The sequence below is a fragment of the Epinephelus fuscoguttatus genome, linkage group LG11 (assembly GCF_011397635.1).
Source record: "Epinephelus fuscoguttatus linkage group LG11, E.fuscoguttatus.final_Chr_v1".
Lineage (NCBI taxonomy): Eukaryota > Metazoa > Chordata > Actinopteri > Perciformes > Serranidae > Epinephelus > Epinephelus fuscoguttatus.
The window spans coordinates 32,122,780-32,146,492 of NC_064762.1; the positions used below are offsets into that span (position 1 = coordinate 32,122,780).

Here is a 23,713-nt window from a genome sequence, read left to right on the forward strand (position 1 = left end):
GGCAGAACGTACTTATGGTGCGCGCTCTGCTGCCCCCGCAGTCTGTACTACGAACTACACCCTCTATTACATTTTCTCCAAGATGTCTGGATTAAAATTAAGTTTACTCTGATAATATCAAGGGGAAAAGCAACTAAGTAAATTTACTTAAGTACTGTAGTTAAGTACAGTTTTGAGGTACTTTTACTCTCTTCAATAATTCGAATTCTGGCTACTTTATCCTTCTCTTCCACTACATCCCAGGGCAAATGGTGTACTTTTACTCCACTATGTTGATTTTTAAAGTTACTTAATTACTACTTACAGTAATTAAAATGAGCTCCACCTTTACCAGCTCCAGCATTACAGTGATTAACACATTCATTCATTAATAATTATAATCTAGTGATATATATGATTCTGATATGGGCCATTCTGCATGATGAGTACTTTTACTTTTAGTGCTTTTCAGTATATTTGACACCAATACTTGCATGTCTACTTGAGTAAACATCAAATGCAGGATTTGACCTGTATTGGAGGAGTTCTACACTGTGGTATTGCTTATTTTATTTATTTATAAGTACAAGATCTGAGTACTTCTTCCAAAACTAGATAAAACAATATTGACGAGATCCCTGCAATACTTTGTGCCTTTTTCAAACACATAATGTTATCTCAGATGTATTGTAATTCATATGTACAAGCTTTTTTTATTTATTTGGTCTTTAGCACATATATTTTGACTGCTCTATTTTTGTTTTCTTCCTACTGCCTTTGTTTTTTGTGTTGCTGTATTGTGTTAATATAACAATGTAGGGAAAAATATAATTAAAAAATATGACATAACATACTGTAATAATATTAATAATGATATCGTGAACATCAGGATGACAAAGCACAGCGAGGAACAAACACATCAGTCAGAGATACAGTTTCAACTTAAAAGACAATTTATTCTTTTAAAGCAGCAACACAACACACATGAAGTATCAAAAGAAAAGTGAAATCTAGTGCTTTTCATGAATGAAAGTAAAAAATTTGACTTGACAAAATGTATATAAAAAAAATACAGTTTCACTCGGCACATTTCAACATGCAGCATTTATTTTATTAGTGGATTATCTCAGCTGCTAAAGAGATGAGAATGACAGGATGTGGGTGTAGAACTACTTGTATGCATTACTGTCAGCAGCGTAAATGTTGAGCGACACATTAACATTTAATCACATGTATTGAATCATACTGCGTTACTGTTCTATCATGCTGTGTTGATAATCTATTACCATTGCATGTAAACAACAATGAATGAAGCCACAACGTCATGTCAGTGTATATTTTTCTGGATTAGATTTACAGACTCGCAACTAACAGTTCCTCAAACCATGAAGCCACTTTTAAACCCACTTTAGAGTCAAAACCCCTGAGGTCTGGCGTGCAAATACTGGCTTTCCTTTACATTGCAAACATTTATTTAACTCTAAAATAAATACAAAAAATAAAACATGTTAGTTGTGTTCCCTCTGACGTGGAACTTGCTTGACGCGTTTTTTTACAACTCAGTAAAAGCATGACTTTAGTTTGAAAGTGGGCTTATGTCACAGACAAAACGAGGCACAAAGACGAGCCGCTCGAGCAGCTCAATAATCACAAATACATCGCAGCCACACAGCATGCAACTCAGGACTCAGAACAACACCCCAGCTCACCTCAACTGCACCAGCTTGGAGCTTAGAAATCCTACAAGGGGGTCTGGAAAGTTGTCCAAACTTTCCTGACTCCTTCCCGCGCAGATTTGCTTTTTTAATCAGGATTTGAGGCTTTGGGTTGGATTTTCATTTGATGTAGCTGATAGTATCCAAGCATCCTCAAAAGTGCTGTAGCCAGAATTATTTATATATTAATTACCACTCAATTATATAATCTTTAAAAGTGACGGGCTAAATGCTCCTCTATAATGCCAGGATATAATCTTATATACATTTATGCATTTCTTTTTCTGTGGCTTAAAAGCTTAAAAGCAGCCTTTAAAGATTGGTTTGTATTTTTTCTTAATACAATATTCAAATGGTATGTGTTGATGTTTATATTTTGCTGGCTTTCCGTCCCTGGCAGTGAAGCGATTCCTTTTTTGTACTAAAAATTAGCTAGTGAATATTTTTATTATCTATTAATCTGAGAATTTGTTTTGATTAATTGTTTGGTTCATAAAGTAAAAAAAAAAAAAAAAGTCCATAATAACTTCCCAAAGTCAAAAACTGACGTCTCCAAACACCTTGTATGGTCTGAAGAATCCAAATTCCAATTTTTTATAATTGAAGACAAGTAAAAACAGCAAACCTTCCCATTTTAGAAGCTGGAACCAGAGAATATTTACCCTGATTTTTTACAGTGTAGTGACCAATTATTCCTTAAATGTACATATGGCAAAAAAACGTTGTATTAAGATAGAATTTTAATGCACTTTTTTTAAAAACCACCATGTGTTTTTTATTTATGTGTAGCTGTAGAATGTAAACTCCTCCTCAGGTTGTTAAAGCCCCCAAATTTACAGACACAATACGGAGGACATGGCTTCTGTGTCCCAGGTTTTGTTGAATTCCCAAATGCACTTTATTAAAACCTACTTACTTTTCAAGACCCGATTAAGAACTCTGAGTACATTTTTATTCTTAAGCAAGTCGATCATGAAGCAAATCAGTCTGACACATGCTTGCTCACGGTATCAAGATGGAAAATCTGTCAAAGGCTGATTGTCACTGACTGTGGCTGCACATTTTTGGCTTTTTTCCATTTACTTTGGCAAACACTCAGCCCCAGACAAGTGATTTTAGACCCTCAAACCCACGTGTGGCTGCTTTTTTAAATTTATCTACTGGTCGGGCCTCTGGATGAAAGTTTACCCTGACAGATGATCACTGTTCACTGCAGCAGAGGTGAGCTGGAGGGCAGCCGCAGCCTCAGTTAGAAATGTCAGCGCTGTTGTTGCGGTTGCCGCATTTGTGGTGGATGATCAGCAGGACGACGCCCAGGAAGAAGCAGACAGAGCCTACGGTGATGTACGCGATGCCTAGGAACGGGTTCTTGCCCCCCATCCAGGAGATGGTGCTCAGGATCATCCGCTTCCTACCCTCAAAGCTGTGCACGGGATAATCTGTGTTCAACTGGTTAAAGGTGGGAACAGTAAACAGAACAGTAAACAGAACAGTTAACAGTAAACTGACCTCAGGGAACCATCAACTTAGTCTGTATTGAAAATTTGTCAACATCAACCTGTTCATCAACTTCTTTTAACTATTCCCAGAATTTTTGCAAAAGGCAGTTGATCTTAATCTTTTTTTAAAAATTTCTAATTTATTTCACTTGCCAGATGGAGGTTTAAATGTCACAACAGTAACTTAACAACAGTCAGACAGTCAGATAAGTCTGTCTATCTTTTTTGGGGGGTTCTTTGCAGTTGAGCCAGTTGTTGACAATGCTGGAATAGCAACTTTCTCTGCAGGATTCTCCATGCATTTAAAGAAGAGCCAATAGGAACGCTCTCTCTCTGAAATGACCTGTGATTGGCCAAAGTCTCCTGCCATAGATCAGATCTTCTAAAGCCTGAAAACAGAGCCAAGAGAAGGTGCAGAACTCTAGTGTTCACGCAGACCACTTGTATTACAATATGCTATAATATAATGGGACTTTTGCCCAGTGATGCCGAAATTAAACTGCCTACCCCTGCTTTAATGGGTTTGATGAGTGTGTGCAGCCCCTAAGTTTTACACAAAGGATACTGTAGACGACCTCCAGAGTGTAGTTTCCTCGGGGCAGAGTTGGAACCATGTTGTTTTTCTTGTTGATGATGCGGTAGAGTTTACGGAAGGTTGGCAGGGCGGCGGTTCTCATCCACACGATAAAGTCCTCATTGATGAAGCCGTTATTATCTGGATTTGCGTCCAGTTCGTAGACGGGCCTGCGCCAGTTCACCGGCTTCGTTGTTCCTGAAATAAAAAGGAAGACAGAGCAGTGCTGAAGATGACTCGCACTAAAATGCAAATTACTGCTGAAAGGTCAGTAACTCCAAATCCGGGTAGAGAAAAAAAAGCTGCCCATGATACCTTGAAAAACGGCTGTGAGGTTTGAGTTGCCGCCTCCAGGGTTCCCGAACTTCACATGCTTGTCGGTCCACCAGGCAATACCTGTAGTGTTCAGAGGAATCTGTATCTTTGTGCCGTTGGGGTCGTTGTAAAACAACTCCAATGTGTCTGCCATCACAGGAAAGAGGGTGGATTAGTACTTATTCTTTAAAGCATACTCATACATTTTGTCAGTAAACAGAGCAGGAAACTGGCTCACCATTGAACATGCTGTTGGCAATGGCCCCGCATGGTGCAATTGGCTTGTTTTCATGAAAAGCATATGGCTCACACTCCTTACTGGGTTTCTGTGAGTAATGATGACGACAAGTAGATTAAAGACAAATGGCAGCATCTGCTGGCCACACTTAAAACTGCAACAGGTATATTTCTGTACAAGAACACACCCAACTTATCAGCCTAACTTGAGACAAACAAAAGCATTACTTTAGGAAAATGTTTCCAAACTTTTGAGCGGAACTGTGTAACAAAAATTAAGTCAGATTTACATTGACTTTCTGAGTGCTTAAGACAGGATATGGTAACTTTCCTATGGAGTAAAGATGAAAATGAATTAATACATGTGGATACCTAAACAGATTACAGTAATCTTACTTAACCAGTTTCTCTTTGGTCTGTGGTTCGTCCTGAAAATCACAGTTGCTGCTTGCTAAAACCTTCAGACAAACAATAGATTTGTGGAACACACACACATCAAGGTGGTTTGATGCACCACTAAAGACTGCCAATGCAGCACAAGTAAAAGCAGTGGATGCATTTGTTAATCTATAACGATGCCTTAAATGTACTCTTACTGCATTAAGGCTGAGTGTTTCCTGACCATACTGAGTGAATGTTTCCTCCAGGGAACGCTAGTCTCACTGACAGTATAAATTTGCCAATTCGGGGCCTTGGATTGAAGAGCACCAGCCTGACACACTGGTTGACAACACTGTTCTGTGTGCACTGAAGCTTAACCAATAACCCGACTTAGGATTTATGGCTTTTAAAGTTGAAGTCTTGTGTTTTCGTGTTGCCTGGTGCAGCTTTAACAGCGTGATAATACGGTTTCAGTGGCACTTTGTGAACTCAGTCATGTGATATCAGAGAGTGGAAGTAAGTCACACCACAAGGGATTCCATGTCTCCATTCAGCTGGCTGTCATCTCTTGACTTGACGTAGCGACGGTGATTTTGGTAGAAGTTGGAGAGGCCATAATACATGTAGACATTGCTCTGTTAAATAAGACAAAAGTATAAAAGACAAATTGTCCAAAACTGGATTAGTGAATATTTTTGAAAAATATTTGTAACATTTTCTTACCTCATATGGCTGCTCCAGGTAGAAAGGTATTGTGCAGGTGCAGGGCCGTGTGCTGTTCCAGCTGAAGTTCTCGGCGCAGTTGAAGCAGGGACTGGACTTGTCCACTCCTGTGTAATCCACCTGTAAACACACAAGAAAGCTTTATCTATACAGCACTTTTAAAAACATAGCAACAATGTGCTTTCCATGAGAGTGAAAAGACAGTGTAAAGCAGATAAAGGGCAAAAAGTCTGCAGTCCTTAAAATCCAGTTGGTAGGTCAAGAAAAAAACAACAACTTCAGCACATTTTAAGGGTGTGTTTTAACGTTCTCTATTAGTCACTCTGTAACAAGGTCGCAGACATGAGTAGCTGTGTGACACAATGACAGATTACACTTGTGTGGTAAGCACAAAACATGAATATTTTTTAATCACAGAAACAAAGATGAACAAGCCGCTGGAGAAACAAATGGCAATATAAATGGGCAGTACTGTTGTGTGTCTGTGGTTTCATAGGCAGTGCAGCATATTCTTAAATCGCTATGAACTGTTGTCATGTAAAAAGCCAAAAAGAACATTTAAAAATCGTCCATTTTAATGTTTTCTTTCATTTCAGACACACTGTCGAGACAATTGCGCTTAAGCATTTATCATCGATAAACATGCTTCACGCATTAGTAACGTCTTTTTAGAATAAGATTACAGTCATAGTAAACTGACAAAGCAATGTTATTTAGGCAGGTGGTTGATTTTATTATTAAAATTAAAGCAGATTTTTCGTCACATATTTCGCCGATTTAACTGGGGGAACATAACGTTCGAGAAAATACTATAATTACATTAGAGAGGACAGTAAATTTGTCGCTATGCGGGGTAAGGATAAATTGCACATTTCTTGCATGGACTTTGGCGTGACTGGTCTGAGTGTAAAAGCCAGCTCCAAAGGGAATATTCACATATTATTGTGTTGCCTTGTCATTGTGTATAATAGGTATTGTTGCACTGTCACTGTAGGTTTGCTGTATAACGTTATGTTACCTCAAACTCCTTGATGTTGTTGGACGTCACATACAGGCCGATGCCAATAGGGATGAAGATGAGTCCGATGATGAAGAAGGCTGGTAGCACGGTGCCTGCGGTGAGGATGGGCTGCCAAGCGGGCAGTCTCTGCTGTTTGAACGCAGTGTTTTCGGGCTTCTTGCTCCGCAGAGACCCACCACCAGGCCCGGACACTGTGATATGCCCATCCTCGTCTTTGGCGTTGTAACTAGACGCCATCATGATTTCTGCCAGAAATTACGAAGTTGTTGCTAACGTTCGCCAGCTAACGCCGTTAGCTCCTCGCTGCCACTAACTTGTCAACACACAATATTTAAAGCCCAACTGGCGCGCTGGTATATGGCGACGAGTTACTTAAATTACAAAATTATGTTGTCATTTTCTGGAGTGTTATTTGGTGATTTAGTCCATTGCTATAATCACCAACAGGCTAGCTACAAAGCTAGCAACAACGGCTGCTTCCCCAGGAAGTTTACAAACACGGAGGAGGGAGGAGAACGCAACACGCAGTGACGTCACTAATTTAGTTATGCCCTGATGCTGCCTTCGTGGGCTTTCAAGAACATCGGCAATTATATATATACCGCAGCTTTCCATTATTGGCCTCCGGTACTGCAGCTCTCCATTATTGGCTATCCAATAGAAATAATCTTTGTGATGATGCATTGTTTCGAAGGCTGTTTTCTCCTTTTGACAAAATAATTTTCGAGAGAGCCAGATTTTGTAAGTATATCTGGGATGATAGCCCGCATAACAAGTATTTGACATTTCTGACCTTGGAAATAAAAGTTTACGTAAAACACTTGAACAAGCATTATAGGCGGTCATTTGAAATCAGCACAATGACATTGCCTAAAATGTAATTAAACAAAAAAAAACATTGTACTGGTACCACTGGGGATAAAAACGATGAGGAATATGCTGAGTATCCAGGCTACTGTCTGTGAGCAGGATGAAACAATGATTCACAGAAAGTCATCAATACCATCTCTTGATAAAATTTTATTTTTTTATCAGACAAATCCACTGCTGTAGTTTCAAGTACACATGGTGCATTATCATGTATATCTTACTCAAGTGTCCCAACAGTCAGAAATCTCACCATCTGTATTTAATAACTGCACATAAATGGAGTATTTTTTTATAGTGGGCTTTTCAAAGGAAAACAAAACCAAAATCCTTAAGTCCCAAAGCGCTGTAAAAGTATATAATCAACACAAATAATATATTCTTATGTTTATTATAGGCCTACTATCACATACACTTTAAACCAGCATACCATTGATTTCCCTTTGCTACTTTCCATACACATAAGTAACTTTCAAAAGCAATTTTTAAATCCAGCATTAAACCACATTTCCACTGTACGACAAACTGTCTTTCCAGGACCAAATTATCACATTCAGATAACTCACAGGCCCCTTTTTTATTCTAGAAATTAAACCTTAAGATATCTAAAAAATATACAATTATAGCTACAAGCTTTTTTCTGCCCTTCTGTGGAACATATGAGATGTAACTATTACCCATTACTGTGTTAAATACACAAAGGAGTATTGTGGCAAAATAAATGGGTAATGCCGCCAGCAACAAGTGGTGAGATGGGATATTGGGTCAAAAGTCCTTGCCATGATACAGCATATACTTAACTCTCCATGAACTGTCCTGTCAAAGAGCATCACACAAAACTCCATTAAAAAATCTTCCATTTTAGATTTTCCTCTGATATCATACACATTGTTTTGGTTCAGTCGGTAAATATCTGACTAACTGTACTCTATTTTATGTAATTCATGTAAGGCACGAGGAAAACATTATTTTCAGATCAATTCTGTGCCACATTTATGAGTGAATTCATCAGTTTTCTTCCAATGTGACTTTCATATAAACACAGTTTTGGTGTCACTGTGATTCACTTGGAGTGGTGCAACTTTTCCTCTCTCTCACTGGTATCCCGTCCAACTGACCACAGAGCTGTTTTTGGTATGAATGCCTGGTTAAAGAGATGGGGATTTGTTCAACAGGCCCTCTCCACTGCCTCAGCTACCCCCTCAGACTTCAAGCCCTGAAACGCTCAGCTCATCATTCAGTCTGAAGTATGATCTCTTCACTGTAGATGGCAATCACTGTACATTTGTTGATTCAGCTTCATGAACTTTTGTGATTACTACAACCAAAAGATAAGATTGAAAATTTAGGGAAAAATTATTTATAACTGGGCAAGGAGAAGGGGGCGGTGCCAACAAAGTCTGGACAGCCTGGACAAACTGATGAATACTACATTTCAGATTGTGACTGTACCTCAAACTGCACAAAGTACGTAGATAACACTCTGTGTGAAAGCTCTTAGTTCTTTCATTTCAAACTGCAGCCTTGTTTACATCACGCCTTGCCAACAAGATGTAAGAGGAACTGATAATTCACTGGGTCCGAATAAAGGTGAAGAAGTGCTTCACTGTGTGTCTTGCAGCTTCAACCATCTCAGCGGATCTCAGCTCAGCGTCTGGTGTTTGCCGAGGCGGTGTCCATCAGTGGACCTGTGGTGGAAAATTACAACGGATGTTTTCTTCTAGAGGGCACATTATAGTCTCATTTTGGCTCAATAATACATTTATTTTCTTCTTAGCTAATGAAGCTAGCTTCAGAGTGCTGCCCAATCACTATTTTGGCACTATATATTAAAAAGAATCAAATCACTGTCTGAATGAAAAGTTAGTTTTTGGTAGGAAAGAAAACCCAAAGAGAATTTTCATTAACTCTGAAGCATTAATGTGATTTTAGCCTCTTTTGGCACTTGACTGTAGCAAACAACCTCTGATGGTCAATTCAAAGATATGTATTAGTGCCACAAATCTGCAGTTAGCAGTGCTAAAACAACATAATACAAACCAGCAGCCTAATGGTTGTTAGTGAAGCTGTAAAAAAAAAAAAAGCTATATTTCCCAGATGAAAAAGGCAGAGAGGAGAATATTCAATAATTCATATAACATATTTGAAGGATTCAAAGCTGGGTACTAATACTAACTAATACCACTTATAACAGCTGCATTTCCTTATGTTTATTTCAGAGCACTGTTGTTTTTTCTATAATGTCTGTTACTGAAGAATGATTTTATTTTCTCAGATTGTTTCATTTGAAAACATTTCAGAGGCCTGGAAGTCTAGCACAACAGTAGAAAGAACAACAAAGACGCAAAGATTAGAGGAAAGTCTGGAAAACAGCCATGTCTCACCCCCATGGCGTCAAAATCGTTGCTTGGTCAGTGGCTTTGGCGTCAGATATGAACACACAATGCACCCATTAGCATCTGCATGAGACACATTGGCCTTTAAGCAAACTCCAATGTAAACCCCTTCGTGTCATTAATTGATAGTCAGTGCAATAGAGGTGGTTTTAAGAGCAAGAAAGTCCACTTAGAGCGCGTAGGAGGGGAGGTGGATGGGTCCAACAAGCACAGGACTTTGACCCAGCCGACTGATGTTTGTGTCCCATGTGAAACTTAAAGTGAAGGTGGAATTATTTTGTCACATGAGTAGTTAGTCATTCATTAGTCAGTTGTTGTCAACTCACATGACTAACGTCAACCACGATCTTTCCCTAACCGTAACCAAGTAGTTGTGTCACTTAAACCTAATCTGCGACCCCGTCTGCATCAAGGCCACCACCAGTGTCACTATAATGACACTGGGAGCATCTACCCAAGCGTCAAAATATGACAAGAAGGGATGAGATCATATTGGTAAAATTAACATTATTTTGTGTATCATAATTTAGTTTCTCCTTATTTTCCACTTAGGCAATCATCTCATGACCCCTTGTAATGCCCTCAACCCACAGGTGGGGCACCATTGATTTAAGCTATCAAGCAAATGCCAAACATTCTCAAAAACAAAGATTTAGTGTTTTTCTCCAGTTTATTTCATTATAAACTGAACATGTTTGGAGTTTGAACTGCTGGTCGGACATAAAAAGCAATTTGAAGACTTCACCTCAGGCTCTGGGAAACCGTGGCACTGTTTTCAGACATTTCATCAACAATATTGATTTTCAGGTTATCACTAAGGCCCTGCTCATAGCTGCTGACAGTTGTGTACTGACTTATAAGTCTTTTTCCTACATCAAGTTTCACACAGTTTTCTCAGAGGAAAAGAGCCATGGCATGACTGCGGACAGGAAGATCATGCTCAGCTGTGATTTTTATAATCCTGCGCAGCCTCTGTACTTTCTCCCAGGAAGAGCATTTGATCCGCCTAAATCTCTTTGCAGCAGCCTCGGGGGAAGTCACGGCCAATATTCTGCAGCTGAGACAAAAACACACTGCTTGTTGTGAATCAGCGTATTATACTCTCCTCCTGTTTTCCAGATGCCTCTTTCATGCCCTTGTTTCCTTACATCAGCAGCATTTCCAAGTCTCTCTTCCTCCCAGCTGTTTGGTTATTAGAGGCTAATTAAGAGTTTGTTGAGATCACTTCTTTTGGTCCCTGGTCTCCTTTCAGAACACATGATCCTGTACCTGCACCTGCACCTGCAGATTATTCTGGTTTATTGATTCTTGTTTAATCAAAGATTGCAGTTAGATGAGTATTAGAGGATGTGTGAGGCAGCTGCTGTGGCAATAACCTGATTTATATGTTTAGAGATGTCAGATTTCTTCCTTATGAAAAAAAATCTTAGTCGTTTTGTATTTTTGTACTTGTCCATGAGAGGGAGCTAAATGCATACTGAAGCTTCTATGTAATGCTGAAAAATTCAATATGATACACAGTAATATGTATTGCAACCGCAGAAATGTTCATATTATCATGTAGCAGGGGACATCAACAATCTTCCTGATGTAACAGTGAGTCTGTAGAGTTCATCAGTAACTTAAACATATCGTTTAAGACAGTAGATATTTATGTAAACCTGGAATAAGACCATCTTCATGTTTATACCATTCTTCTTTCAAATCTTCACTATAAAATTACATCGCACAAGTAGTTTTTTATGACAACCTGTTTGTACAACCATGTGTAAAAAGTCAAATGAAATCATATCTATTGGCAAAATTCATGAAAAAAAACCAACTCTTTCACCCAGTGTTTTTCAAGTTGCATACCCAACTTACCAAATTTACAAAAATGTATAATTACTCACTTAATTTCTGGTAGTATCTTGTTTGTCTGGAATCTGGAAATGTTTTAAATTGAATAAATATCTATCCATGCTTACAGTTTGGTTATATTTATCCAGGGTTTGGTACTCAGAGCATTAGAAAAAAAAGAACAGCAACAATGTCTTTCCATAAAAAATGTCTCTGTTGCTTTGGATGAGGAGTTTTCAGAGTCTGACTCTGTGGGCTGTGGAGTCCCCAAGGCTCCAACTTGGGCACCGTTTTTTAGCCTGCTTGTTTAAATTAAAAGTATGCCAAATTAGCCTTTAGCAGCTCCTTTTTACAATGTACCCATGAGCATACAGACAACTATCATGTGACTGGAGCACTTTGATACTGAAGAAAACTTAAAAACGTGATAATCCTCAGGCAAATTCTGCAGTTAGAAGTGTTTTCTGATTTCTATGCATAGTTTTGGACATTTATTCGCAATGGACATCACAGATTATGACAACAACAGCATTGGTCTCACAGTGTCTAAAAATACATGTATATGTGTTGTATTTAAAATGGCCTACCATGGAATAGGCTACAGAATTTCTGTTATCACTAAAGTCTATCCATTCAGCATTTATTGAGATTAATGTACAAACTCAAGATTAGACACTGTACACTGTTCAAGTTAAATATAGGCCTTCCTTTTTTCATCCAAAACAACATGTTGCCAAGACATGTACAGTAGGCCTCATGTGATGTGTACATCACATGAAACATAAGCTCAGACATTAGTTGATAAGGCTGTTGAGTTGTGCTTTGTTTTGTCAGCATAGCCAGGTTAATATTATGGAGGTTTCCTGGTTGATTCTCACCCACCATTTTTTAATACTCACAAAGCTCACTCACACCAGAGACAAATGAGTTCTACAGAGCAATGCCGTACTTGGTTCAGATATAAATAATTTTTATTTTGGTGCCTGTCACAAATGATGACAATTCATTCTGTCACAAACAATTCACAGTGCTCCAGTGACTGGAAACCTCCAAAAGCAATGTTGAAATAAACACATGCTATGAAAATGTGAATGATGAGAGAGCAAGTCTAAAGTTACTGCCAAAAAAAATATCACCAGGATGAAGTTAAACATAATGCACAGATGCAAAAGAGACATGCAAAGAGATGCTTCGGTGGAAATTAAAATATAATGAAACACCTTAAAAACCTGCCCTTGAAATGACATAAAAGCTTTCCTGATAACATGTATAAACTGAAATAGTGTTTAGAAAGCTAAGCTGTTGGGAGAGGCGACATCACACATAGTCCCATTTGTGTATTTATACTGATGCGGCCTGTGACTCGTATTTGGCAGCAGATTTGGTGGCAAACTCAATCATGAGGTGTTCAGATTGAGTTGTTGCCATGGCAGCGTGTTTAGCCCTCAGCTCTTGCCTCCTGCTGCAGAGGCAGAGCCGCACACCGTCGACTTCCTCAGCTCAATTTTCATCGACTGGCTCTCGGCCCGCGACTCTAACCTTGTCACCGTCGACACACCCAGAACCTTGCTGCTTGGTTTCATACCTTTTGACACTGGGATCCGTGTGGCAGCACTCCGAGCTGACTGCACATCCGAACTGGGCTGCAAAAAAAATGACAAGGCAAAATAAAAAAAGGATCTGGATCACAGAAACACAAAAACACAGGTGCAGGAGATGTTATGTTATGCAGGAATTGCACATAAAGAAAAGGTGAGCTCCCCAGTGAGCATGGTTTTGGTTAGCTCTGTTCCAGGATCACTCTACTTCATATTACAGTCCATCCCCCATAACTCAGACATTTCTGACAGACATTTCAGCTCATAAAATTTGTTACAGGAAGATTTATGAAAATATGAACAAACAGGATAGTAGGCAATCTTCTTAGCAGCTTTTAAGGTGGAAAAAAATAATGTCAAGCGTGTCCAAAGTAACAAAAAAGCATGACTCTGAGCAGTGGTGTCTTGATACTGAATGCAAAGTGAGTGTAGCACATTGAGGTTACATATAAAGTCAATGCAAAGGTACGAATAGATATAAATTTGCATGGGCAACACAATTGACCTGAACACTCAAAATCTGCTCTATTCACTTAGTCCTGGGAGTTGAAATTTTCAACTTGGTGGTCTTTTCTTGTGGAAAGTAAACAACGGAATAAATAAAGCAGCAATTTGTTGCTGTGACTGTATAATAAATAGTAAGGTGTTGCCATCTTGGTTAATACTGGTTCAGAGCACAGAGCCCTTGTGTTAACTATGATCACATCACTCGATTCCAGCAACCGGTTGTGCTTATCTGCGAACCAAGTTAGCCATAGCTGCCGTCACCAGTTATTTAGCACAACTATTAGCACGGCTGCTATAAGGGCAAATATTCACCATAAGCAAATACTCCAAACAACACTCCAGCCGCCATATTTGTGCAAGTAATGTGTAAGGTGTGAACATCATAAGAAACATCTCATCGATTAATACAAACCACGCAAAATCAAAAGTGCTCCAGGATGTCTTTCTTACTTAATACAGCAGGGCCTCACCCACCAGATATATAAAGAAGGCTTACATTTTTTAGTCGTGGTGCTGTAAATAGCTTTAAGGGAAGAGACCTTTCTTTGTTGGAGTTAGTCATTCATCCAATCATCCATCATTACCTATACCCACTTATTCTTGCAGGGTTGAGGGGGCCTATCTCAGCACACATATGGCGGTAGCCGGTCTATCACAGGGCTAACACACCTTTACACACAGAGGCAATTTAGAGTTGCCAGTTAACCTCACCCTCAACCCACACTGGCAAGAGAAGAACATACAAACTCTGCAGACCTGCTGCTCAGGACTAGATCATGTATTTTGTGTTGTTTTTTTTCTCACCTTGTCAGTTGTTAAAAAAGATTGCCTACCATGCAGAAGGTTTTGGTTTAAGCGACTGAAATGTCCAAGTTACTGATGATGGTCCTGGAACAGGGCTAGCCTCTGACACGGTGACAAATTATCAAGTCAGTGTTTTCTGGGTCTATTTAACACGAGTGTGTGAGAGTTAACTGGGATTGGCCCTCTCAACTATTAACTGACATCAGGTTGGGTAATATTATAAGAGTTTGAACAGGGTGGCATGTCTGTAAATTGAAATTCTTAAAGTGAAAAAGTGAAAGATCCAAATGGGCCACTTTTTGCCCGTGTTTGGTTAAAGGGAGTGAATTTGTCAGTTGGTAAATTTTCTATACAAGACCCTTGGAAAGGCCTCTCTGGGATCTAATGCATGTCAGATCATTCCAGTGTTAGTTTCATACCAGTGAGACTGTATGTTTATAAATTCATTGTCTTATACCTGGAGAGAGTGCTATCTAGGGAGCACACACCACCTGATTTCATTTTGAAACATTTCAGAAGCAACTGCAATGTAAAAGATTAGACATTGTTCAGATATTTTTGTTTGTGGATTAAAGCAAAATGTCATCTATGCCTCTTTATGCTTGTGGCATATTCAGAAAGAAAGACAGATGGAGGGCATAATGATCTCTAAAGCTCTCACCACTGACTGTGTTGGCTTGGAGGATGCTGAGGTGATTGGTGTGATTGTTATGCTGCTTGTCATTTTGCTCTGAGTGGTCTTCCCCATTGAGGTCTGGCGTGGGGAGCGGAGAACCGTTCCTGTTGACATTTCCTTGCTGCTTTCTGAGCTTCTGAGTGTCAACACTGGATTACTGCAGCCCTCTGAAGGCCTCTTATACTGTGGACCCAAGTGAATGTGGATCTTGTTGTCCTCTGTTGTGATGATGTTGCTGTTGCCATTGTATTTCCTAAAAGGTGCCAGCCCAGGTTGCTTCTCTGGGGTCATCTTGATCACTGTGCGGCCAGCCGGAATGTCATGAGGCTCAGTTGAAGCACATGCTTCAGCCACAGGAGTGGTACTGACTGTGATGATGGACACCGGTGACTGAAGGCTGTCAGAGCTGCAGCCGTTGGTCTTCTCTGGACTCATGGCCCTGGAGATGGTGGTTATCGTGACAGGTGATTTGGCTCGATCAAGACCTCCTACAAACTCGCAGGATTTGCTCTTTGATGCTACGGTTGTGGGCTTCGGGACAATTGTGATACGAGGTTTTTGAAGGCCGAGAGTTGGGATGATGGTGGTGCTGGAGAAGAAATCCTCAGCTCGAGGGCTGGTGATCTCCAAGGTGGCAGTGCTGTTCTCGTGATCTGGAGTCACTCGGATGTGCAGTGGCTGGCCTGGCCTGGTAATCTCAGGTGGATGGAGCAAGGATGCCCTATTTGTCTTGTCAGGAGTGGTCTGACCGAGTGTGACGGCCTCCTTCCTTTTCAACCAGGATGTCCAGGACTTTCTTGCACCGAGCTCTGCTGAAGCTGGAGGGTATCGTTCAAGAACTGTTGGCTTTTTCAGTCCCCGTTGTCTGAGGTTGCTCATTAAGTGGTTTTCCTCAAGGACGGATTTCCGGATAAAGCCTGCCGTCGTCTCGTCTTCAGCAGGCTCGCTGGCCATCACATCTGTCTGCACTGCTGTGGAAGTAACCGGGACACTGACCATCCTCGTTCCATTCATGCTGGGCCTCAAGGCACGACTGTAGCGCTTTGTGGCTTCCAGCTCTTTGGTAAGGTTGACAAAGTCATGGCTCATGCTCTTCTTCTTCTCTTTCTCTTCCATGAACCTCTGCTGGAGGACAGAATAATCCACCTGCAGCTGGGAGAGCTGGTCTTCCTTGTTCATCAGTTCATGGATTTTCTCCTTCAGGGCCTGGACGTCTGCCTGCAGCGCTCTGGTTTTGGACTCCTCCATCTTGCAGCGAATTCTAAGCTCAGCCTCTGGACTCATAACCTCGCCTTTCTCTATGGCTTTGTTTCTGGCAATCTGACTTTTCATTTCTTCCAGCAGCTTTGAAAGGGTATTCGCTTTGTCCTGCTCTGTTCTGAATTTCTTCTCCAGTAGATCATACTCATCCTCTGTTTTCATTAAATCACCTTCTACCACCTCAAGTTGTTTGAGTCTGCTCTTTAGTCTTTCAATTTCTAGCGTGAGCTCTTTGACTTTGTTGTCGTCATCTGGATTTCTGTTATTGTCCTTGTTGGACCACTTTCTCTGCATTTCCCTCTCTGATTCCTCAAGTCCATCCATTCTTATTTTCATACTACCCAGTTTGGTATTCATCTCCCTACACCTTTCCTCTTCACTTACAAGTTTAGTTTTTAACTCCTCTTTCTCTTTAATGAGGGTTGACACTTTGACCTCCATTTCTGATTTGAATTTGAGAAGTTTTTTGCTCTCCTCAATCAGCTTCTCTGTGACCTCTGTAACCTTGCCCTGCTCTGCTTTGAACATCTTACTCAGATCATCACTTTTCTGTTCTTCCTGTTTAAGCCTCTCTGCCATATTTTTTCTTTCATCTACCAGTATAACTGTGAAGGATTTCAACTTCATAAGATCATCCTTTAGGACCATCTCTGCCTTTTCAAACTTTGAATCAGCGCTCTCAAGTTCTTTCAACCGAGTTTTCACCGTCTCCAGCTCACCAGCCAGATCCTTCACAACACGTTTCTCTTTTTCCAGGTTTGTATGAAGCTGAGAGCACTCTGTTTTGCTCCTGCTGAAAGCCCCCTCCAGTTTTTCCAGTTCAACCATTCTCTTCTGCAATTTGTCCACCTCCAGCCTCAGCTCCTTGCTGTGATTCTCCTCACTCTGCAGCTTTTTCCTCAGCTCCCTGCACTGAGTCTCTGTTTTGGTTATCTCCTCATCCTTGCCTTCCATCTCCAGCACTCTCTTCCGCAGATTCTCCAGCTCCGTCATGAGAGACGAATTCCCACACTCCCCTTTGCTGATCTTCTCCCTTAGCTCCTGCAGGTCTTCATCTGATTTTTGCAGCACCTTGTTGCTCTCCTCGAGCTCTTCAATCTTGTGTGCCAAACCAGCTAGCTTCAGCCTAAGCTGTCGGGTTTGGGACTCTTCGTTGGCCAGTTTGGCCGTCATCTCCTCGTGTTCCTGTGCAGACTTGGCTGCTTTGTGCTCCAGCTCAGCCTCCAACTTGAGGATCTTCTGTCCGTCCTCCTTTGCGGTGTCACTGACCGCCGTCAAACGCTGCTCTTTCTCTTGCAGCTTCTGAGTGAGGTCTTGGATCTTCTGGCTCTGCTGGTCAATCTGCTCGATATGCAGCTGCCGCTCGTCTACCAACATCAGGGCAAAGGACTTGAGCTTAACCAGTTCCGCTCTGACCTTCTCCAGCCTCCTGCTGTGTTCCTTGTCCTTACGAGCCTGGTAGGCCTTCTCCTGCTCCAACAACCTTTTGAGTCTAAGAAACAGAAGAAAACAAGATGTGAGTGGGTGTTAATGTGAAACATATTTTAACCAAAACATTGTGGCACTGCAGAAGATATCAATACTGAATTAATTTGACATCAAAATGTTTAGAAGTACACTTACAAACATGAATAATTACACGCAGAAAAGGAAACATATCAGATGGGGGAAAGATGTTGCACATCTCTATGAAAGCCAGACCAGACTCAGAATGAGAGCAATAACCACCTGATCCAGGATGGGGAGACAGGCAAGCAGAATAAAAGGCAACAACAGGATAAGCGAAGGAACAAAGGAAATAAAAAAAGACGCAGATAAAGGCCCAAATACTTGTGATTCTCACCGACAGAGCTGTCCTGTTTAGAGTTCAGTAAAGGGAAGAATTACAGCCACATGTCATGATCTCCATTAACACGCAGGTGTCTTGAGTTGAAAGCTTCAGTTATGTCTGCTGTGACTTACCCAACTGATCACAGTCAAGGCAGAAAATACCCCTGATAGAATTTCATTTGTGTGTATGCGTGTACAAAAACTGCACCTATACATCTGGTTGTATGCCAGGATGTGCTTCACCCACTAGAACACAGAACAAACAGCTTGTATGCAATTGTGCCATCTCTAAACCTCACCCAGTGTTCTGTCTGAACACTGTCAGAGGACAAAAGAACAGAGAAGAGATACGATCTCACTGCTGTACCTGTATGACATAGAATCTTGCACAACACACCGAATGACTGGGATAAAGCAGTAGTAAGAGGTACTGCAGAGCTGCCAACAAAGTTCAAGAAAATTCAGCTTCACGTTGGTAGATGTTTAACTAATCTCTGCAGGAGTCTCTGTGTGTGTCTGAGAGAGAGTCTGCTACAGTTTCCCTTTCATGTGGGTCACATCAGACAGGTTTCAACACAGCAAGTGTTCTGCAAGTTTGAATCAAAAAACGCAGATTCCAGATGTTTGCAGTGTACTCCTCCTGTGTCAAAAACTTCCTCCCCCGAATCTCTGTTGAACTTACCAAAGAGTTGGGATGCAGAGCAGGTTGATCCATATCTGTTTTTAAAGCTGAGCAGGAGCCAAACTGCTGCTGCTGTTGCTGTTGCTGAGTCTCTCATGGAGCCAGAGAGTGAAGGAAGGAGGGGGCCCGGCACCGTGGGGAATTAAAGCCATCACATTCCAAACATGTCATCGCTGGACAATGAAAAAGGTGGATGTCGTCCTAAACAGCACTGCTCCGCTGGCTGGTGATGTCATCCACCCCTCCATATATGGCCAAAGAGGCCCTGCCCTTGTTTGGACACCGAGGAAGAGGAGGGGTTCAGAAAGCTTTTCCTCTTCTTCTTTCTCCCGTTTTGTTCTCCCTTTTGAGAGGAGAGCTGACTGGGCAGCAGGTATGACATAACTCATGAAGCCACTTTTAAGTCTAAACATTTCTGTCCTTTTCCTAAAAACGCTGCTCCAGTTTTGACCTAATTGTCTCCTGTCTGTCTTAGAGCCAGCAGTGTCTCCATAGAAACGAGGCAACAATGCAAGGCGAGAGTTTTTGTTTTGGAGCAGACAATGCCAGACTTGCACAGCCTTTCTCATTATAATCCTCCTGTACCGTGCAAAGGGAGAAGGACGTGGATATAAATTCTCCATAGTGGCTGAATTGTATGTGTGTGAGATCATAGCTTCAGACAGCAGAGGAGGCCTGTGGTTTGCATTGCAGAGGCTCTCAAATGAGCCAAATATGAGCAGTGCAAAGAGCTTACAGATGCAGAGGGTCTCTATCATTGCTCCAAATACATGCTATACATAAATATCACCAGTACACAAAAGCACTTTTACATTAATTGCCTGTGTTTTTGTGGCTTAGATATTTGCACTTTTGATGGCTGCCTGTAGTTTTGGAAAGAAGTCGATTCTTCTGTTGCACGCATTTCAGCTCTTGCTAGATAAATGCCTCTAGGACATTTCCCCATTAATTTCCAGCGATAAGGCTTGTGGTTTTGTACAATCAGGAATAAATCAAATGACAACATGTTGATGCCATTTGTAGTAGAAGTTCAAGGAGAAACTACACCTAACAATATAACTCATGCAGGTGTAATAATTCAATTTTCATTTTTATATAATTTTCTTTTGAAGTCTTTTTGTTAAGGCTCAAAGATATAAGCACAGAAGAGCAACAATACAAATCATATCCCCATTATTCTCTTACCCAACTCTTCTCGATGTCCGCTCCTTCCATATCAAACCCTCCCACTGCTGGCCAGACAAATATTAGAAAATGAGTAACAAATGTCCACATTTTGGAAAACAAACCATCACTTTGGTCCAGACTGAAATTTCTCAACAACTTTCAACTGGATTGCCATGAAATTTTGAAGACAGATTAGTGGTGTCCTGAGGATGAAGCCTACCGACTTGTAGTGTTCCCTTTCATGTTTCATCCAGCACCTCCATCAGGTTAGACTATTAAGTGTCCTTTGGTTAATGACCAAATATCTGCAGAACTAATGACATTCCCATCAGCCTTAGCTGCTGCATGTTAAGTCAGAGGATCACCAAAGTTATTACAGTTCATCAACATGAGTGTCTGAACCAAAGTACATGACAATCTCTCCTGTAGTTGTTTAGGTATTTCACTCAAAGCCACAAGTGTGAACCTCATGGTGGCACTAGAGGAAAAGTCATGAGTAGGCCTGTCACGATAAATAATATTGACTTATTGTATGATATGACATTCTTTCCAGAAGGCCCCAGGAAACAGGCGAACAGGAACCAGGTCGGCAGAAGCAGAGCTTGTGGTCGAAGATGGGAGGCAGCGTGAATTACCAAGGATCAGACGAAGCAGGTGAGCCAGAGACAGCAGAGTCGATACCGAGGAAGCAGTCGGGATGAGGCAAAGAACAATCTAGCAAGAAGTGTCTGTGAAGCAGGCGTCTTTGTAGTGACAGGAGGTAATGATCCGTAGGTAAGCTGCGTGGGCATGGAGGACTGGCAGGAGTGGCAATGAGTGGACAGGTGATAGGCTGGCAGGTAGGTGTGGTGACGAGGCAGGGTGAATGGTAAATTACTAAATGGGCTGAGGAGAAGGCATGTACGGAGGACGAAAGGTGCCCAGTGTTACACTGGGACAATATATTGTCCAACAGAAGTATTTATTGCGACGAGCTTAGTCAGGAGATCACCAAAGTCAGTAGAATTCATCCTCTCAGTACCATGAATGTCTGTGTACAGTCTTGTTACATGAGATGCACCAGAACTGACTGGATGACACCATAACATCTCAGTTCATATTCCTCTGTGATTAACTTATAAAAGTATCATCATCGTCAGTAATTCCTCTGCCATATAGCTTAGCTTGCTCCCTTTTTTTTGCTCAGGACACTGAGTATCAGTCATCATAACCTCGTTGGCACACGATGGCTCTGCAGAAAGCTTCTTTCTGTGCGGGTCTATTCATAGCATCGGTGCTGACAGCAGCCTGTCAGAGAGAGCGAAGAGAGCCCCAAACACTCATAAAACGGAGCCCACAGCAAACACGTCAGACCCAGAGATGCTGATCTGCAGCTAATTATAGTCGCAATAATTACCGTCCTTATTAACATTCAGAACAGACGAGTTGACAAGAATGCTTTGACACCGAGGATGCGCATTTGTTGTTGACTGTTAAGGGGATAAAAACAGGGGTTTTTTTCAGGGTGCATTTTCACATGAATCAGAATTTTACCACTGTGAAATTACAGAGAATCAAGCCTACATTTTTCTGAAGACAGACATGGTTAACTGGGTTAAATCATAAAACTTCTCAAACCACACTACCAGACTGGGATCAGGGGCCTCAGGGTGGCCTGGCACTAGAAAGTCACTGTCCCATAAGAAAAAGCCTACAAATGTGAGTCGATGATGCCGTTGTGTATTCTGTTGCAACCGTGTCTCCTAAAACTTTATATACCTCTACAACTACAACTAATTTGTAGTTCGAAAAGAAACATAATGCAGTTTAATAACATCACGAGGAGACATTTTGAATGAAGGTATTAGCAAAGTCAGAAAATGCCAACACATATGTTTTGGTTTCCTAAAATAGCAACAACATGGTGATTTTACCAGTCAGTAAGTTCACTTTCACTTAAAGAATCATACCATCGTCTCTTCAAGGTTTAGCTCCTCGCACAGTTACAGGAAAGATTTAAAATTAAATCCTTTGCATTTGTTCAGATCACTAAAAAGTGGGCAGACTTTGAGTTTAGTTTAGTTAGATACAGAGCTACAGTGGAGTCCACTGCTGAGTGATCTGTTAGCTCCACACACACCTCCCCTACCTGGAGCATGTTTAATCTGAAAACAGTGTGCACCATTTTGCTACAGTTTCCAGGTTGAACATATGTCCCTGAAATGGTGCGCATGCTTTGAGGTTCATTTCTCTGACTTGATTTCCTCATCCCGATGAGTGACACACAGCCACACGCCAACGCTGTCCAAAGTCAACCACAAAATGCACCACCAACATGTGCAAAATAGACGTAAGAGCATTAATTTAACCCATATTTAGCAGAGCTGACAGAGACGCGACTGGAAATGTCTGCACCTATGTCATTACAGAACATTGTGGAACATTTAGCAGCTAAAGAGCCAGATATTTCCCTTCAGAGTTGGTGGAGACCAAAAACTGAGTGAAAAGGAGAGTGAACATTAGACTTACATTCATCAGATGGACACAAGCACCACTACAAATAAGTGATTGTGTTATGCTGGCTGTGGAAATAAGCAAGTGTTTGCTAACAAGTTCAACTAATCAAATGAGAAGATAGTATGTCAGTGTTGTGTTTAAAGTGTGTTTCTGTTGGCAAGTGGCAAAAAAGTGGTAAAAAAAAAAAAAATCCTCCTTGAGCTGATTCATTGCAGAGAAACATCAAGTCTGCATTAGTTTTTGTCCAAGTTACACACAGTTTGAAAAGTCTGCAAAGAGCAGAGCCTTTACTGGATAGGGTTTAAAAGAGCAAAGACAAACTTTTAGACAGATAACCAGATTTTTCCTGAATAAAAGTTCAGTTTTGCAGCATTGCTAGAGTAAAATACTGATGGTACCTTTTTCAGCAGGTTTCTGACAAACCTTTTCTTGTGCAGTTTTATTTGCCTGTGACAGTTTGTTATGCAAACAGAGCCTTTAATCGTCCGGCATGATCTCTGCTGGGAATGACATCACGCTTGATCCATTCATTCATGATATCACCTGCAGTGAATCTACACGCTGACTACAGCCAACAGGAATGTGTTATCAGACAGAGCTGAGAGCTGAGAGCAGGGCTGGAACACATTTAAGCCAGGAGGGGCTGTATGTCGACAGCTAGAAATTAAAAGTACAGACTCCGCCACTCAGCCATAAAGTGAAATCAACATGTCTCTTAATTAAACAGTCTTCAAAAACTAAACTGTATAACCTTCGTAAGGAAGTATTCTCTTGCAGGGCTGTTGCTACATTAAAGTCTAGACTTCTCTGGGCCTGCAAACCACCAAATCAGTGCTCACTGGGAACACAATGAGCAGGTTCTTTAGAGAAGAAGATTTGACGGACGTTGTTACGAGCCGTATAGAGATATGAGACCCAGTGAAGGTAAATGAGGTGCAGTAAAGCATTATTCCACATTCAGTTGTTCCACATTCAGGTGTTTGAAGTTTTATAGAGCACAAGGAGCAGATGAGAGGTTATCTGATGTGATGTTAGCTTTTTGTCATCTCGCTCTTCTGTCTTGTTTGCTTGAACCTGCTTTCATTTGGGTTTCAGGTAACACATCAGACTGATTTAGGAAAACAGACCCAATAAAAAAGTAGGATCA

At 41.0% G+C, this 23,713-nt stretch overlaps 2 protein-coding genes across 3 annotated transcripts in view; both read right to left on the reverse strand.

Moving 5' to 3' along the window:
- Positions 1–2,187: 2,187 nt before the first annotated feature.
- Positions 2,188–6,958, reverse strand: LOC125897027 (cell cycle control protein 50A-like). The gene is made up of 7 exons (XM_049590049.1): positions 6,442–6,958; positions 5,424–5,543; positions 5,228–5,335; positions 4,321–4,408; positions 4,083–4,229; positions 3,759–3,965; positions 2,188–3,133 (listed from the first exon to the last, which is right to left on the reverse strand). The coding sequence occupies exons 1-7, from the start codon at positions 6,682–6,684 to the stop codon at positions 2,940–2,942; spliced, it is 1,107 nt and encodes a 368-aa protein (XP_049446006.1). The 5' UTR covers positions 6,685–6,958; the 3' UTR covers positions 2,188–2,939.
- A 507-nt stretch (positions 6,959–7,465) lies between these two features.
- The window catches only part of LOC125896630 (filamin-A-interacting protein 1), a 49,678-nt gene continuing 33,430 nt past the window's right edge, over positions 7,466–23,713 (reverse strand). Inside the window, exons 5-7 of one of the 2 annotated variants that reach the window (XM_049589342.1) lie at positions 15,117–17,883; positions 13,132–13,189; positions 7,466–8,999 (exon numbers count right to left, since the gene is read on the reverse strand). In XM_049589342.1, coding sequence (XP_049445299.1) covers positions 8,959–8,999; positions 13,132–13,189; positions 15,117–17,883 — 2,866 coding nt within the window. In that variant the 3' untranslated portion in view covers positions 7,466–8,958. Of the gene's footprint in view, positions 9,000–12,499; positions 13,190–15,116; positions 17,884–23,713 lie in introns of those variants that run through there. The other variant, XM_049589341.1, reaches the window with a different exon arrangement.

Bases quoted from the DNA above. Each gene is read 5' to 3' on its own strand.
- LOC125897027 (XM_049590049.1), bottom strand. From the start codon at position 6,684: ATGATGGCGTCTAGTTACAACGCCAAAGACGAGGATGGGCATATCACA. The intron at 5,544-6,441 runs GTAACATAACGT...GTGTGTTTACAG, and splicing joins ACAACATCAAGGAGTTTGAG to GTGGATTACACAGGAGTGGA. The intron at 4,230-4,320 runs GTGAGCCAGTTT...CTGTGATGGCAG, and splicing joins TGCCAACAGCATGTTCAATG to ACACATTGGAGTTGTTTTAC.